Source organism: Doryrhamphus excisus, chromosome 4, assembly GCF_030265055.1.
Source record: "Doryrhamphus excisus isolate RoL2022-K1 chromosome 4, RoL_Dexc_1.0, whole genome shotgun sequence".
Classification (NCBI taxonomy): domain Eukaryota; kingdom Metazoa; phylum Chordata; class Actinopteri; order Syngnathiformes; family Syngnathidae; genus Doryrhamphus; species Doryrhamphus excisus.
The window spans coordinates 3,353,720-3,370,106 of NC_080469.1; the positions used below are offsets into that span (position 1 = coordinate 3,353,720).

The following is a 16,387-nucleotide window of genomic DNA, read 5'->3' on the forward strand; positions in this document are numbered from 1 at the left end:
ATAGTATATAGTATATAGTATATAGTATATAGTATAGTATAGTATAGTATAGTATAGTATAGTATAGTATAGTATAGTATAGTATAGTATAGTATAGTATAGTATAGTATAGTATAGTATAGTATAGTATAGTATAGTATAGTATAGTATAGTATAGTATAGTATAGTATAGTATAGTATAGTATAGTATAGTATAGTATATAGGAAACAACGCTGCCCTTGATGACGACGCAAATGCTTGGCGGTCACCTGACCTGTGTTAGCATGTTGGCTACGATCGCTGTTGACTTTGCTACAATGCACTTTTTTCCCTTTGTCTTCTCAGGCTTATCTTTTTTTTTTTTGTTCCCGGGCAGGACATTACCTCATTGTTTTGCTTTTTACTTCAAATCCTCATTCTTTTGCTCAACACTTTTTGGACTATTTGTGTCTTTGTCTGTGTTATTGGTGGTAAATAGTGGCCTAAATGATTTATGGCTGTAAAGGGTTAGGGTTAGGGTAGGGTTAGGGTAGATTTAGGTTTAGGTTTAGGGTAGGGTTAGGGTTAGGGTTAGTTTAGGTTTTATGCATTTCCAAGCATAAAAATGTCAAAATAAACTAAAATGGATATTGGATACCGATATTCAAATATATATATGATGATATGAAGTATTCCGCACTGGTCACTAGCTGTCAGTAATGTTTCTGTAATGTTCAGTAAGACACACAAGCACCAGACTTCATCACCAAAATGACCCGAATACAGTCGTTTGCGGCTTCAGTCTAAGACAGACTGTTTGATGTTTGATGTTTGAACCCGGGCATTTTTTTCCATGAAATATGCTATATCAAATTTTGTATTAAGCATTTCCAAGCATAAAAATGTCAAAATAAACTAAAATGGATATGGATATTCAAATATGTATGTGATGATATCTAGTATTCTGCACTGGTCTCTAGCTGTCGGTCATGTTTCTGTAATGTTCAGTAAGACACACAAGCACCAGACCTCATCACCGGAACTACACACTTTTATTGCAGTTTTGAACGATCTCACAACAGGCAAATTATTCCCTAATTAATAACAAAACTGAAATCTGAACCCTGACATCACTTCCTGTCTGCTAAACAACACAGGTCCCCATCTGAAACACCTAGAAAGTCTTTCAGAATATTATTGCATGTTAGCCATAAAACAATAACATTAGACATTTCCAGTTCATGTCTATCGAGGGTCCAAGGAACCGTTAAGTGGGGGCATGATGTTCTCCACAAAGGAGCTTCTGAATGTGCCTTTGAAGTTCTTCATTTTGTCTCTGAGCTTCATCTCGGCTGCTCTCCGTGTTTCTCAGACGTGCTTCCAAATCTGCCACCCGGCAACGTTCAGCCTCTAGAGTAGACTGGAGCTCCGCTATTGCAGCCTTCAACTTCTTCATCTCCTGCTTCATACTGCAAGACACACGACACAAAGGTCAGATATTGTTCTGTTTTCCAGTGAGGGTTCAGATACAAGAACATGAAAGGATGCCGTGACCGTTTTGATGCATTTTGTACAAAAGTGTCAAATTTGGCAAAAGCCACGTTTACATGACTTTTTCTCTTTCCGAATGGAATCTTTCCGAATGACCTTTCCGAAAGCAATGGTATACATAGTATAGTATAGTATATAGTATGTAGTATAGTATAGTATAGTATAGTATAGTATAGTGTAGTGTAGTATAGTACAGTACAGTATAGTATAGTGATAATATAATATAGTATAATCATTATACTATAATGTATAGTATAGTATAATGTATAGTATAGTATAGTGATAATATAATATAGTATAATGTATAGTATAATGTATAGTATAGTATAGTATAGTATAGTATAGTATAGTATAGTATAGTATAGTATAGTATAGTATAGTATAGTATAGTATAGTATAGTATAGTATAGTATAGTATAGTATGGTGACTGGGTGTCAGTAATGTAACTGTAATGGGTGAGACACACAAGCACCAGACTTGATTTATTGCAGGTGCGAATTACCTCACAACAAGCATAATAATGATAATATTAATAATCATAAAACCTGAACCTGAATCTTTCCGAATGACCTTTCCAAAAGCAATGGTATATACATGGAAAGGAATATTCCAATGTTCCAATATTGGCGACTCCAAATTGTCCATAGCTGCACGGCGGACAAGTGGTTAGCACGCAGACCTCACAGCTAGGATACCCGAGTTCAATTCCACCCTCAGCCATCTTTGTGTGGAGTTTGCATGTTCTCCCCGTGCATGCGTGGGTTTTCTCCGGGTACTCCGGTTTCCTCCCACATTCCAAAAACATGCTAGGTTAATTAGCGACTCCAAATTGTCCATAGGTATGAATGTGAGTGTGAATGGTTGTTTGTCTATATGTGCCCTGTGATTGGCTGGCGACCCCGCCTCTCGCCCGAAGACAGCTGGGATAGGCTCCAGCATGCCCGTAATACTAATGAGGATAAGCGGCATAGAAAATGAATGGATGGATAGTTATCATGACACAGTATAAGTGAATGTTATCATTAGCCACGTTTACATGAGGAGTTTTTCTCTTTCCGAATGGAATCTTCCCGAAAGCAATGGTATACATGGAAAGGAATATTCCAATGGCGTGTCTACATGCACCGCTATAATCAACCAGAATAGTCAATGGGGCATTCGCAGTAAAGCGTAAACACCAACATCACGTGATACCGACTTCCTGGAGTTTTTCTTTCACTTGTTGGAATAACTCCGTATTGCCAGTTTTAGCAAATAATCCGAATGGAATTGGAATATTTGGATCCATGTAAACGTGGCTAATGATTGTGTTATGTTATCCCAGGATGCAAGGACACGGTGGCAGGTTGGCACAAAATGAGCAATTGTGTGACTCCCCACCTATCAAAGTTCTGGCTGTCCCTTCTGGTGTTGACTTCCTGAGCTGATCCACTTCCTGTCAAGGGTTCTGCGCTCTTTTGGGCCTGAGAAGGTTGTGAGTCACTGTCAGTTTTTGGGGAAATATTAGGAGAAGAACCATTCTTGACTGCTCCGTCTCCACCGTTGAAGTTTGCTTCTCCGTCCTTGGAGCTTCTTGGTGAACCACTGAACAAAGATCCTGAATTTCGGAGATCCAAGATCTTAAAAATGTCCTCTGATAAAGTACCACTTTTCTCCACCGTATCTTGGATGCGACTCCAACGGTTGACGGCGCCTGCCTTTGCCGCCATCCCCGTAAGGGGGCAGTTGAACGCGGGTAGGGTTTGTGTACGTTTGCGAGCGCTTCCTTGCCAGCTGTCAGAAGAAAATGAAAGAGGAGGATCTTGAAGGACATCTCTGAAGTTTCCTCTCCTGGGACCTGGACTGTGGTGGCACTCCGCCTCATCCATCTAGAACGAAGATATCAAACCTGCATCTCTTCCATCATTCAAATGTGGGTGATGTCCGCTGTTTGTACCTCAGTGGACTCCCAGCCAACAAAGTTGCGAGGAGAGTTCTTCTGGTTCCCGGTCTTGTTGGAGGGAGATGAAGGAGGAACATCTTTGCTGAGAGGGAACAATGTCACATGCCGTCTGATCATCTCCGTCATCAACTTCTGGATGTGAGGCGTTGCTGTGGAGAAAAACAAACCAAAGATCCGACAGGCTCATTTTCATAACTTTTCATATTGTAGATTATTCCTATTTAGAAAGGCTTTTCTCATTCATTTAGGTCTTTGTATTCTCAGGGCACTGAATCCAAGTCTTAGATGTCATCAGTTCATGCTCAAGGACTAGATAGGACAGCTCCAACAGACAACAAGAGTCGTCCTACCTTGTCTCTCAGACTGGAGTTGCCCTACCTAGTCTTGAACATGAGACTAAACAAGAGCCGTCCTATCTATTCTCTCAGATTGGAGCTGTCCTACCTAGTCTCAAACATGAGACTCAACGAGAGCAGTCCTACCTAGTCTCTCAGACTGCAGCTGTCCGACCTAGTCTTGAACATGAGACTAAACAAGAGCCGTTCTACCTTGTCTCTCAGACTGGAGCTGTCCTACCTAGTCTTGAACATAAGACCAAACGAGAGCCGTCCTACCTAGTCTCTGAGACTGAAGCTGTCCTATCTAGTCTTGTACATGAGACTAAACAAAAGCCGTCCTACCTAGTCTCAGACATGAGACTAAACGAGAGCTGTCCTACCTAGTCACCGACTGGAGCTGTCCTATCTAGTCTTGAACATGAGACTAAACAAGAGCTGTCCTACCTAGTCACCGACTGGAGCTGTCCTATCTAGTCTTGAACATGAGACTAAACGAGAGCCGTCCTATCTAGTCTCTCAGATTGAAGCTGTCCAACCTAGTCTCGAACATGAGACAAAACGAGAGTCGTCCTACCTAGTCTCGAACATGAGACTAAACGAGAGCCGTCCTACCAAGTCCCTCAGACTGGAGCTGTCCGACCTAGTCTTGAACATGAGACTAAACGAGAGCTGTCCTACCTAGTCTCAGACTGGAGCTGTCCTACCTAGTCTTGAAGATGAGACTAAACAAGAGCCGTCCTACCTAGTCTCTGAGACTGGAACTGTCCTATCTAATCTTGAACATGAGACTAAACAAGAGCTGTCCTACCTATTCTCTCAAACTGGAACTGTCCTACCTAGTCTTGAACATGAGACTAAACGAGAGCCGTCCTACCTATTCTCAAAGATGAGACTAAACAACAGCCATCCTACCTAGTATCTCAGATTGGAGCTGTTCTACCTAGTCTCAAAAATGAGACTAAACGAGAGCCATCCTACCAAGTCTCTCACACTGGAGCTGTCCTACCTAGTCTCGAACATGAGACTAAACAAGAGCTCTACTACCTAGTCTCTCAGACTGGAGCTGTCCTATCTAGTCTCGAAAATGAGACTAAACGAGAGCCATCCTACCAAGTCTCTCAGACTGGAGCTGTCCTACCTAGTCTCGAACATAAGACTAAACAAGAGTCGTCCTACCTAGTCTCTCAGACTGGAACTCTCATATCTAGTCTCAAACATGAGACTAAATGAGAGACGTCCTACCTAGTCTCTCAGACTGGAGCTGTCCTACCTAGTCTCGAACATGAGACTAAACAAGAGTCGTCCTACCTAGTCTCTCAGACTGGAACTCTCATATCTAGTCTCAAACATGAGACTAAATGAGAGACGTCCTACCTAGTCTCTCAGACTGGAGCTGTCCTACCTAGTCTCGAACATGAGACGAGATGAGAGATGTCCCATCTCGTCTCCCTGACTAGACTTGTCCTATCTGGTCTTGAGCATGAATTGATGAAGCCTCTGTCAATCTCCCTTAATAAAAAAATAATGTAGGAATGCAACGTTTGTCAAGGAGGACCTCCTGTACAGATGTTTGACGTGTTCGCACCGTTCATCACTGAGAAGGGGTCTTGTATCTGGGGTTTGAGCAGGTTGATTCCCATCACCGTGGCCAGGTTTTCCACACTCATCTTGTTGACTTTCGAGTTCAGCTGCACCTCAAACAAGAACCTGGTAAGCAACAAGACCCAGTGTTGAACGCGTGTTCTTTTTATGTGGCCTACAGGAACGTCTAAATGCTTTCCCTCACCGACAGATGTAGCTTAGAAGATTGTAGTTGACTGGCGGGAGGAGGGAGATCTGTTTCTCCAACATCTCTTGGCCCTGAATGACACAGAAAGACACGTGTCACATAAAGCGCATGATGTTGGAGCCTGGTTAAGTCCACATACTTCGTCTTTGTTGGAATCCAGCAGGTTGGTGCAGTCCAGGAAATTCTGGTACTGAGTCCATGGTATCACAGGTTCCGGCAGGTCCCGTAAGTAAAGTTTAAAAAGTGACGCCACTGTGTGCACATCTGTGCCACTGTGGGAGACAGCATGCAAAACACTCATTAATAGAAATATAATGACTAAATCATATATATATATAAACTTTATATATACATATATATATATATATATATATATATATATATATACGTATATATATATATATATATATATATAACTTTGGTCTTTGGTCTTGCTTTTTTTCCACATTTGTGCTGTTTTTTTGTTTTGTTTTTTATTTTAAATAATCTATAAAATAAAAATAATAAAATAAATAATAATTTATTTTATCTTAAATAATCTTCATAAATTTTTTCGTAATATTACGACTTTTTCCAATAATGCTACTATTTTATTCCCCTATTATAATCCACCCCCCACCAACCTTTTTGTTTATTTCTCATAATTTTAAAAAACTTAAAAAAAATATTTTTTCTGTAATATTTAAACTCTATGTTACTAAAATTTACTTTTTTGTTATGATATTATGAGTATATTCTTATAAAATTGCGACTTTTTGCTATTTTCTCTTAATATTTTATTATATTATAGTAATTTTTTTCATTTCCATTACTGCTGTAGTTTTTGATTTTCTGACAATTTCAAACCATCTTTTAAATTTTCTTAATTACTTTGTTCCCATAATATTTACATTTTATTCTCATAATTTCCCATAACCTGACTTAAAACATTTTTTTTTTTGCTTTTTTCTTTGTTTGTTTCACTTCATTAAAAATAAAACACATCTTTTTTCTTTGGCATTTCAACTAAAATTACATTATTTTTCTTCATATGATGTTATTCTCACAAAATTATGACTACTTTTTTCTTGTAATATTTAGTAGTTTTTAATTTTCTGACAATTTCAACCCATCTTTTACATTTTCTTAATTACTTTATTCCCATAATATTTACATTTTATTCTCATAATTTCCCATAACCTGACTTTAATTTTTTTTCCTTTTTTCTTTGTTTGTTTTACTTCATTAAAAATAAAACACATCTTTTTTCTTTGGCATTTCAACTAAAATGACTATTATTATTACACTCATATGACGTTATTCTCACAAAATTATGACTACTTTCTTTTTGTAATATTTAGTAAAACTGCTGATTTTTGCTATTGTTTGTTTATTTTTATTGTTAAATGCTATTTTTAGAATGTGCCAATAAAAAAAACATAGTGGATTGCAAAAGGCCCCTTGACCGGATGTTGGACAACCCTGACCAACATTATATGGCATGATGTAGTTAAATCATTCATTCATATCCCAGCTGTCTCCGGGCGGGTGGCCAGCCAATCACAGGGCACATATAGACAAACAACCATTCACACTCACATTCATACCTATGGACAATTTGGAGTCGCTAATTAGCCTAGCATGTTTTTGGAATCCGCGGAGAAAACCCACACATGCACGGGGAGAACATGCAAACTCCACACAGACATGGCCGAGAGTGGAATTGAACTCGGGTCTCCTAGCTGCGAGGTCTGCGTCCTAACCACTCAACCACCATGCAGCCTATTTCAATCATACCATCTATTTTGGCAATGCAAGCTGTGGAAAAAAAGGTTATGACATTGTGTAAGACATGCAGGCATCCTCTTGCATGCCCGCCAGAACAGGATGTGGTGTCACACTGCACTGAAAAAAAAAATCCAAGTTTCATGTTCTGTACTTGCTGAAATGTACTACATAAGCTTGTTTGTAAAACGCTATCAGGATTGAAGTGATTCATTCATGTGTGTGTAGAGCAGGGGTCTCAAACTCAATTTACCTGGGGGCCACCGGAGCTAGGTTCTGGGTGAAGCCGGGCCGCATCAGGTTTTCAAAAAAAAACAAAAAAAAACGCATTTATTAAAAACTGGAAAAAAAATCAATAATGCTTTTGCTTCTGCTATACCCTACACTTTTTCAGTACTTTGGTTCCGGTTTTCCACACCAAAATATCTGATAAAACATTCCACTGTTCTCAAATATCTTAATTTTTATTTTTCTATACACAAAATAAGATTAAAAAAATAAATAAACCAATTAAGAATAAAGACAATAAATCAATCAATCAGTAATAAATAAGTAAAATAATAATAAAACAGCAAATAAGAAAAATGTAAGAAACCACATACAGTTGGTAGAGAAATGATTTTTTTCAGATTCAAATGTACAGTATTAACAGTTATTTAACCTTTAACATGAACATTAATGAAACTTAATAATTTGACCCAATTAGCAAGTTAGCATCGTACTCAGTTCCAGCGTCGTAACTTTAACAACATGTTTGATGAGATGCTTTATCTTGACGTGTATTTTCCGTTTTATTCCAAATCATTTCCTGCATTTATTTGTACCCATAAGCGTCATAAGCCTTTAGCTTCATTGCTAATCCAAAGCAAAACAGGGTAGGGGTAACAGGGTAGGGTAAGAGTACGGGCGGGGCAAAATCATGTTAATTGTGTCCGGTGTGTTGTAATTTCAACATTATACTTTGGTATATGGTAAGTTGGGGGCCTCAAAGTAGCGTCTCGCGGGGCCGCATTTGGCCCACGGGCCGCAAGTTTGAGACCCATGGTCTAGCGACAGTGCCACTGAGGAAAAAACATGAAGCAGAACTGGAGGGAGCAGAGATGAGGATGCTGAGTCACTCTCATTGGGAGTGACCAGGATGGATAGGATCAGGAACCGGTACATCAGAGCGACATTACATGTTAGATTACATGTTTGAGACCCCTGGTATAGACTATATAGATCCTATGTAGTTTTTAGGGGTGCCTCACCTGGGGAAAGACGGCCTCTCTCCTGCATCGAAGGCGTCTCTGAATTCTTTGACTGAGTTGTCTTGTCCAGGAAGTCGGAAGATGCCTTCCTCGTTTAGACCGTGTTCTCTGATGTATTCCGCGCACTTCTGGACAAGGATTGGCACCATGTGGGGCCCAAAACGTTGCTCATACGCCACGGTGTCCTTCAGACTTTTTCCAAAGACTACAGGAACACAGCAGAGATGCAATTATGCATTTTTAATTATGATGAAATCTTAATATTGGGTGTACAGGAAGTGATACTGAAGGTTGAAAGTTGGGTTTTCGCTTAGTAGGTTGTGTTTTTATGAGTTTTTTTTTATTAGGGATTATTGTGAGATCATTCAAACTTGCAAAAAAAGCCTTTTGTTCCTGCGATGACGTTTGGTGCTTGTGTGTCTCACCGAACCAGTGTAGAATCCTACATAACATAACATCTTTGAATGAATCAGTCTTTATTTTTGTATTGTATTTTACTTCATTTAGCCAGTATATGCTTGAAGATGCTTAATTTTAAATAAATGTGCATTTTATATGCAGTTTTTTTGCTGGTATTTATCTGTTTTTGTTCACGATAATTTGAAAGTTTCTAATAAATTTGAGTGAAATTTTCGATGTTGATCCATCACTGTTTGGATCCAGGAAGTTTTTAAAGGATTCTTTAACATTGCGAGATAAGACCATTTTCGTAAAAAAATCAGAATTTTTTTGCAGGTTTTTGCTGGTATTTATGTTTTTTTGTTGTTTTTTTGTAATAAATTTGAGTGAAATTTTCAGGAATTGTTATAAATGACATACAGAAGTACTGGTATCATTTTGGGGGTGATCCCCATCACTGTTTGGATCCGGGAAGTTTTTAAAGGATTCTTTAACAATTAACAAGACCATTTTTGTAAAAAAAAATCTGAATTTTTTTGCAGGTTTTTGCTGGTATTTATGTTTTTTGTTTTGTTTTTTTGTAATAAATTTGAGTTAAATTTTCAGGAATTGTTATAAATGACATACAGAAGTACTGGTATCATTTTGGGGGTGACCATTTTCGTAAATAAATGTGATTTTTTTTTGCAGGTTTTTGCTGGTTTTTGCTGCAGCCACAAAGACTGATGATGAGTCCAAACCTGGGACTAAACATGAGACTAAATGAGAGCCGTCCTACCTAGTCTCTCAGACTGGAGCCGTCCTACCTAGTGTTGAACATGAGACTAAACAAGAGCCGTCCTACCTAGTCTCTCAGACTGGAGCTGTCCTACCTAGTCTCAAACATGAGACTAAATGAGAGCCGTCCTACCTAGTCTCTCAGACTGGAGCTGGCCTACCTAGTCTAGAACATGAGACTAAACGAGAGCCGTCCTACCTAGTCTCTCAGATTGCAGCTGTCCTACCTAGTCTAGAACATGAGACTAAACGAGAGCCGTCCTACCTAGTCTCTCAGATCATTTTGGGGGTGACCATTTTCGTAAATAAATGTGATTTTTTTGCAAGTTTTTGCTGGTATTTATCTTTTTTTGTTCACAATAACTTGAAAGGTTGTAATAAATTTGAGTGAAATTTCATACAGAAGTACTGGTATAATTTTGGGGGTGATCCCCATCACTGTTTGGATCCAGGAGGTTTTTAAAGGATTCTTTAACATTGTGAGATAAGACCATTTTCTGGAATGGTAAAAAAAAACTGGGGTAACTCTGGGGTACGTCTAAACAAATTGTAGTCAAATTTGAGATTTAATTGCACCTCCACTCGGAACACCGATGACCCTGCGCAGCGTGCGGACCCACTCCTCCATATCAGTCTGGGAGCTGGCCATGAACACATAAGGGCAGCGTTCTTTGTCCCCATTTGTACCTGCTGTAAATAAAGAATGAACAGTAGAACAGCAGGATCCATCTGTGGAGACGTCTGTCTATTTGGAGTTGGTTACACATCCCCTTTTTCTCTTTCTTAGTTCATACGAAATAGAAAGTGAAAGGCTGCTTAACGGAAAAATGTATAAATACCATCATATGACTGTAATCTGAATATCACCTGGTATGATTTCGAAGATATATTTCCCGTTTTCATCCGAGTTTGGGGTGAGTTCATTGATCTTACTGAACTGCAGCGGGATGAGTCCCTAAAAAATACAAATAAATAAAACATAAATTCACTGATATTAAAGGCACTGATTCATTCATTCATTCATTATCTACCGCGGGTCACAAGAGGCGTTGGGGGGTGCTGGAGCCTATCCCATCTGTCTTCGGTACACCCTGGACTGGTGGCCAGCCAATCACAGGGCACATATAGACAAACAACCATTCACACTCACATTCATACCTATGGACAATTTGGAGTCGCTAATTAACAAACTCCATGCAAACTCCACACAGAGATGGCCGAGATGGAATTGAACCCTCGTCTCCTAGGTGTGAGGTCTGCGCGCTAACCACTCGACCGCCATGCAGCCACAAAGACTGATGATGAGTCCAAACCTGAGACTAAACATGAGACTAAATGAGAGCCGTCCTACCTAGTCTCTCAGACTGGAGCCGTCCTGCCTAGTCTTGAACATGAGACTAAACAAGAGCCGTCCTACCTTGTCTCTCAAATTAGAGCTGTCCTACCTAGTCTTGAACATGAGACTAAACAAGAGCCATCCTACCTCGTCTCTCAGACTGGAGCCGTCCTACCTAGTCTTGAACATGAGACTAAATGAGAGCCGTTCTACCTTGTCTCTCAAATTAGAGCTGTCCTACCTAGTCTCGAACATGAGACTAAACGAGAGCCGTCCTATCTAGTCTCTCAGACTGGAGCCGTCCTACCTAGTCTGGAACATGAGACTAAACGAGAGCCGTCCTATCTAGTCTCTCAGATTGCAGCTGTCCTACCTAGTCTCGAACATGAGACTAAACGAGAGCCGTCCTACCTAGTCTCGAACATGAGACTAAATGAGAGCCGTCCTACCTAGTCTCTGAGACTGGAGCCGTCCTACCTAGTCTTGAACATGGGACAAAATGAGAGCCGTCCTACCTAGTCTCTCAGATTGGAGCTGTCCTACCCAGTCTAGAACATGAGACTAAACGAGAGCCGTCCTACCTAGTCTCGAACATGAGACTAAACGAGAGCCGTCCTACCTTGTCTCTCAAATTAGAGCTGTCTTACCTAGTCTTGAACATGAGACTAAACGAGAGCCGTCCTACCTAGTCTCTCAGACTGGAGCTGTCCTACCTAGTCTAGAACATGAGACTAAACGACAGCCGTCCTACCTAGTCTCTTAGATTGGAGCTGTCCTACCCAGTCTCGAACATGAGACTAAACGAGAGCCGTCCTACCTAGTCTCTCAGACTGGAGCTGTCCTACCTAGTCTAGAACATGAGACTAAACGAGAGCCGTCCTACCTAGTCTCTCAGATTGCAGCTGTCCTACCTAGTGTAGAACATGAGACTAAACGAGAGCCGTCCTATCTAGTCTCTCAGATTGCAGCTGTCCTACCTAGTCTAGAACATGAGACTAAACTAGAGCCGTCCTACCTAGTCTCTCAGACTGGAGCCGTCCTACCTAGTCTTGAACATGAGACGAAATGAGAGCCGTTCTACCTTGTCTCTCAAATTAGAGCTGTCCTACCTAGTCTAGAACATGAGACTAAACGAGAGCCGTTCTACCTTGTCTCTCAGACTGGAGCCGTCCTACCCAGTATAGAACATGAGACTAAACGAGAGCCGTCCTACCTCGTCTCTCAGACTGGAGCTGTCCTACCTAGTCTAGAACATGAGACTAAACGAGAGCCGTCCTACACCAAGATACTTGAAGTATTACATGTTATCATCAGTGTATTTGTTCTTGCATGATCACAGCATGGATATCAAATGATAAAACAAATTTTTTGAGGGTTTTGTCATCAAAATAAATGTGTCCAAATGATGTGCATTGTTAGCTAACTCATATTAACTTGTTTTCTTGTGTTAAAATGCACAGAAAAGGGAAGAAAATTAGTTTTTCACAAAGATTGTGTATAATGGGTAAAATTCCTCCAAAAAAGTGCAGTTCCCCTTTAAAACAAATCAGACTACAAAACGACAATTCCTTACCAAGATGGTCGTCTCTCTGTCATCCTTGTGGTAGGTTAGAGTGCTGCCCCTCAGCACAAAGTAGCGCTGCTGCCAGTTCTTCACTAGAGACCTTTGCTGTTTCTTGAGCCAGCCGGCTTTTAGAGGCTTCTCCATGGACCTGGTGGAGAGCCGTGAACCCACACTTGGGATTCCCTCACCGGGTAGTATGCTCTTGCACCGAGCTGGAAGACATCAATGAGAGAAGAACATAACAAAAAGCATCTGGAGTACTTCCTCTTTTTAGAATGAATATGCACCAGCAGTTCAGGGTGGCGAAGCTTATTTATGCTCTAAGGCAGGGGTCTCAAACTCAATTTATTTGGGGGCCACTGGAGCTCGGGTCTGGGTGAGACTGGGCCGCATCAGGTTTTCCAAGAAAAAAAACAAAAAAACAAATTTATTAAAAACAAAAAATTAAAAAAAACTTCGCTTTGGTTCCAAATTTCTACAATAAAAGCTCTGATAAAACATTTCACTGTTCTCAAATATCTTAAAAATAAATATAAATAAATATAAATATTAATATCTTTTTATTTTTCTACATAAAATAAGATGCAAAATAAATAAACAAATCAAGAATAAATAAAATCAATCAATCAGTAATAAATAAATGTAATAATAATAATAATAATAATAAAAAAGCAAATAATAAAAACTTAAGAAACCACATATAGTTGGTGGGTAGACAAATTATTTTTTTCAGATTAAAATGAACAAAGCATTATTAGAGCCCTGTAGACATGACAAAACACGACTATAGTCACATTTATACTCTTTTTATTTACAACATATTGCAGGGTCTTGAGACACATGCTAACTCGCAAACTAGAGAGCTAGCGACCTAAACGGTAGCCTTCAAGTTATTTCCTTTAAAATTAAAAAGCCAAAAACTTACCACTTCCACACGGATAGGGAGGATAACTATTAACAGTTATTTAACCTTTAACATGAACATGAATCAAACGTAATAATTTTTTCTGGGTACATGATACCATACAGCATCCATATCAAACTTGCGCGGGCCGCACTAACATTAAACTTTCATATCAAGGCGGGGGCCTCAAACTAGTGTCCTGCGTGCCACATTTGGCCCACGGGCCGCGTGTTTGAGACCCCTGCTCTAAAGCGTCGAAGCTGCTTCTTTATGCTGACCAAGCTCCTGTTGGGGCTGTCTGCACAGAGCTGCGATAGTTTTGCAGAAATATTAATACAAGCGGACAAGGTGTTTATGAAACGTGCAGGCACAACATGCAATGACGTTAATGGGAGATAGTAGAGAGGCCCAATTACGCAATGAATTCAGTGTGTTTTGTTGATCAAATGACAGAGAAGAAGTAGGGCCTCGCTGGAATAAACAGGAAGTGGCTGCATGACTGCCTGAGGACTACACTTTGAAGGCCTCCACCTACACGCTTGAATATTCTTTGGTCTCATTTCAAAAGCGTCATTAACAGGCAGCTCAAAGCCTCCTGAGGAACACAAAGGCCACACACAGAAATGCATTTTAAAAATTGATGTTTAAAGGCAAAAATATTTTAGAGTTACACTTTTGTCACATGCTAGTAAGCTGTAAAAAAAAAACTTAATTCACCATAAGTCGGTAATCATTTACAAATATGTGATAGTAGAAGTGAAATATACAGCATACATGTATCACTCTTACAAAGCAGTCCTTGAATGCACCATGGTTGTGTGCCACTACAATTCCATCTGTTCTCTTTCAATTATTATCATTAATTAACGGTGTGTACCTGTACATTTTATACTTCAAATACTTTTAATACGCGTGTGAGGCATATGGAGGATTTAGTCCTGGATTGTGTTCTGAGTGAAGGACAAAAATAGACATTTTTATGGGCGACCATAACATAGTATAGCACCAGATCACAACAGAAACTATTGAAGTCTAGCTTGATTCTTGCATGAAACCAACTAAAATAGACTTATATATATATATATAATATTATATATATTATAAAATGGACTTATCTTATCTTATCTTAGTGGCCATTGTTTACTACGACTGCACAATAAGTCTACATAGTTAGTTGGTTGCTCACTCTCAGAAAAACACTGCCCCCAAGCGTTTCGGCAGAGAATTGCAAGTCACGCGCTCGGCTATAGCTATAATTAATAACTTTTAAAGTAATTTGCCCAATATTTATTACATTGAAGATGTAATGGTCGGATCTACTGTATGTGGAAGCACACATTGCAGACATGGTTGTAAATTTAATCCAAATATAAGAAGAGAATAATAAAAGGCTCACGTTAAACTTGTATGGCAAAATAGAGTCGTTCAACAAAATGCTACTTCCGGTCATTGTCACATATTTACAGTCGATAAATGAGCCTGGGGGAGCAAGGTGTGGTTTATATATTATTAAAAATACATAAATACATAAATTTAACAACACCACGTGAAAAAAAATATATAATATAAAAAACAATTATATTACGATATTACGTATATGATATTACGGCCAAACAGGGGTCTTCAAAGGTGGGCTATTTTCAAATAACTGCTTACTTTTTTTTATTGGCCCTCAGTATATTATAAAAAGAACATGAATTTATTAATGAGCTACACTAGTAGCTCATTAATATAACCCTAACACCAAGCATGCATGACATTGGATTGGCGTTAGCATCTTTCATGCATAAAATGTAGCATTTTTTATTTTCATGATATTTGCTGTAAATTCAACCCACACTCGCCGCCAAAAATATTGAGAAAAACACTCATCTGTTGCTAAGTCTCCTTGAAACACAACTGAACTGTACTACATTTGACCTAATGTCAAAAACTCCTTTTTTTTTTGCACTTTTATAGTGAATTCTAAGAAGTACCATGCATACCGCTGTCAGTGAACGCCGCATATCCACTTACCTATCCGTGCTGTCTCGGTTTTAAAAGTGCTAAAATCCCAGTGGCGAGGTAGTTTCAAAGACATTATGCTCAATTTTTAGCATAGGTCAGTGTTTAATTACACAAACACACACACACAAACTCACACACACACACACAGAGAAAAGTTATCGCAAATCACACTTCCTGCTTCCTGTGTGTTCATGTTTGGGTTTTTTGTCACACTTTCAAAACACACTCGTGTTTCCTCATGTTGCATTTGCATCCATGTTCTAACTTGTTTTGAATCAATGTCTTAAAGGGGACTCACTGAAAAGGCTCAGGACTTTTAAAAATGTCAAATGTTTATTGAAACGGCGTGAAATGGTTTTTCAGCAACCGGGGTTCAACCATCCATCCATCAGGCCGGGAGACCAGCACTCTACGACCTGAGTCACCATATTAAAGCACGGTGTTAGATGTCAGAGTAAGTGTAACGTTCCACCAATAGGGGGCGACATTGAGCGTGTCCTCTAATTTGATCTAGGACAGGGGTCTCAAACTCAATTTATCTGGGGGCCACTGGAGCTAGGGTCTGGGTGAGACTGGGCCGCATCAGGTTTTCCAAAAAAAAAAAAAAAAAAAAATATTATTTATTAAAAACATAAAAATGAATAAACGTCAAATATCTTAATTTTTATTTTTCTACACAAAATAAGATGAAAAATAAATAAACAAATCAAGAATAAAGAAAATCAATCAATCAGTAATAAATAAATGTAATAATATATTCAAACGGCAAATAATAAAATGGTGTTTTAAAATTAACAAAGCATTAT

The 16,387-nt window shown here is 39.1% G+C and overlaps 1 protein-coding gene across 2 annotated transcripts; it reads right to left on the minus strand.

Annotated features, from left to right (window-relative positions):
* Positions 1-1,001: 1,001 nt before the first annotated feature.
* On the minus strand, positions 1,002-15,922 carry arhgap25 (Rho GTPase activating protein 25). 2 transcript variants are annotated; one of them, XM_058070506.1, is made up of 11 exons: positions 15,591-15,922; positions 12,680-12,882; positions 10,638-10,725; positions 10,347-10,457; positions 8,595-8,799; positions 5,720-5,852; positions 5,578-5,651; positions 5,377-5,498; positions 3,448-3,602; positions 2,892-3,379; positions 1,002-1,428 (listed from the first exon to the last, which is right to left on the minus strand). In XM_058070506.1, the coding sequence occupies exons 1-11, from the start codon at positions 15,652-15,654 to the stop codon at positions 1,227-1,229; spliced, it is 1,845 nt and encodes a 614-aa protein (XP_057926489.1). In that variant the 5' UTR covers positions 15,655-15,922; the 3' UTR covers positions 1,002-1,226. The 2 variants fall into 2 exon arrangements, with proteins under 2 accessions (XP_057926489.1, XP_057926488.1); XM_058070505.1 differs by having other exon boundaries at positions 10,347-10,460; positions 15,591-15,918.
* Between the last annotated feature and the right edge of the window lie 465 nt (positions 15,923-16,387).

Bases quoted from the DNA above. Each gene is read 5' to 3' on its own strand.
- arhgap25 (XM_058070505.1), bottom strand. From the start codon at position 15,654: ATGTCTTTGAAACTACCTCGCCACTGGGATTTTAGCACTTTTAAAACC. The intron at 5,499-5,577 runs GTGAGGGAAAGC...GTTGCTTACCAG, and splicing joins CTTCTAAGCTACATCTGTCG to GTTCTTGTTTGAGGTGCAGC. The intron at 1,429-2,891 runs GTGGGGAGTCAC...TGTGTCTTGCAG, and splicing joins GACAGCCAGAACTTTGATAG to TATGAAGCAGGAGATGAAGA.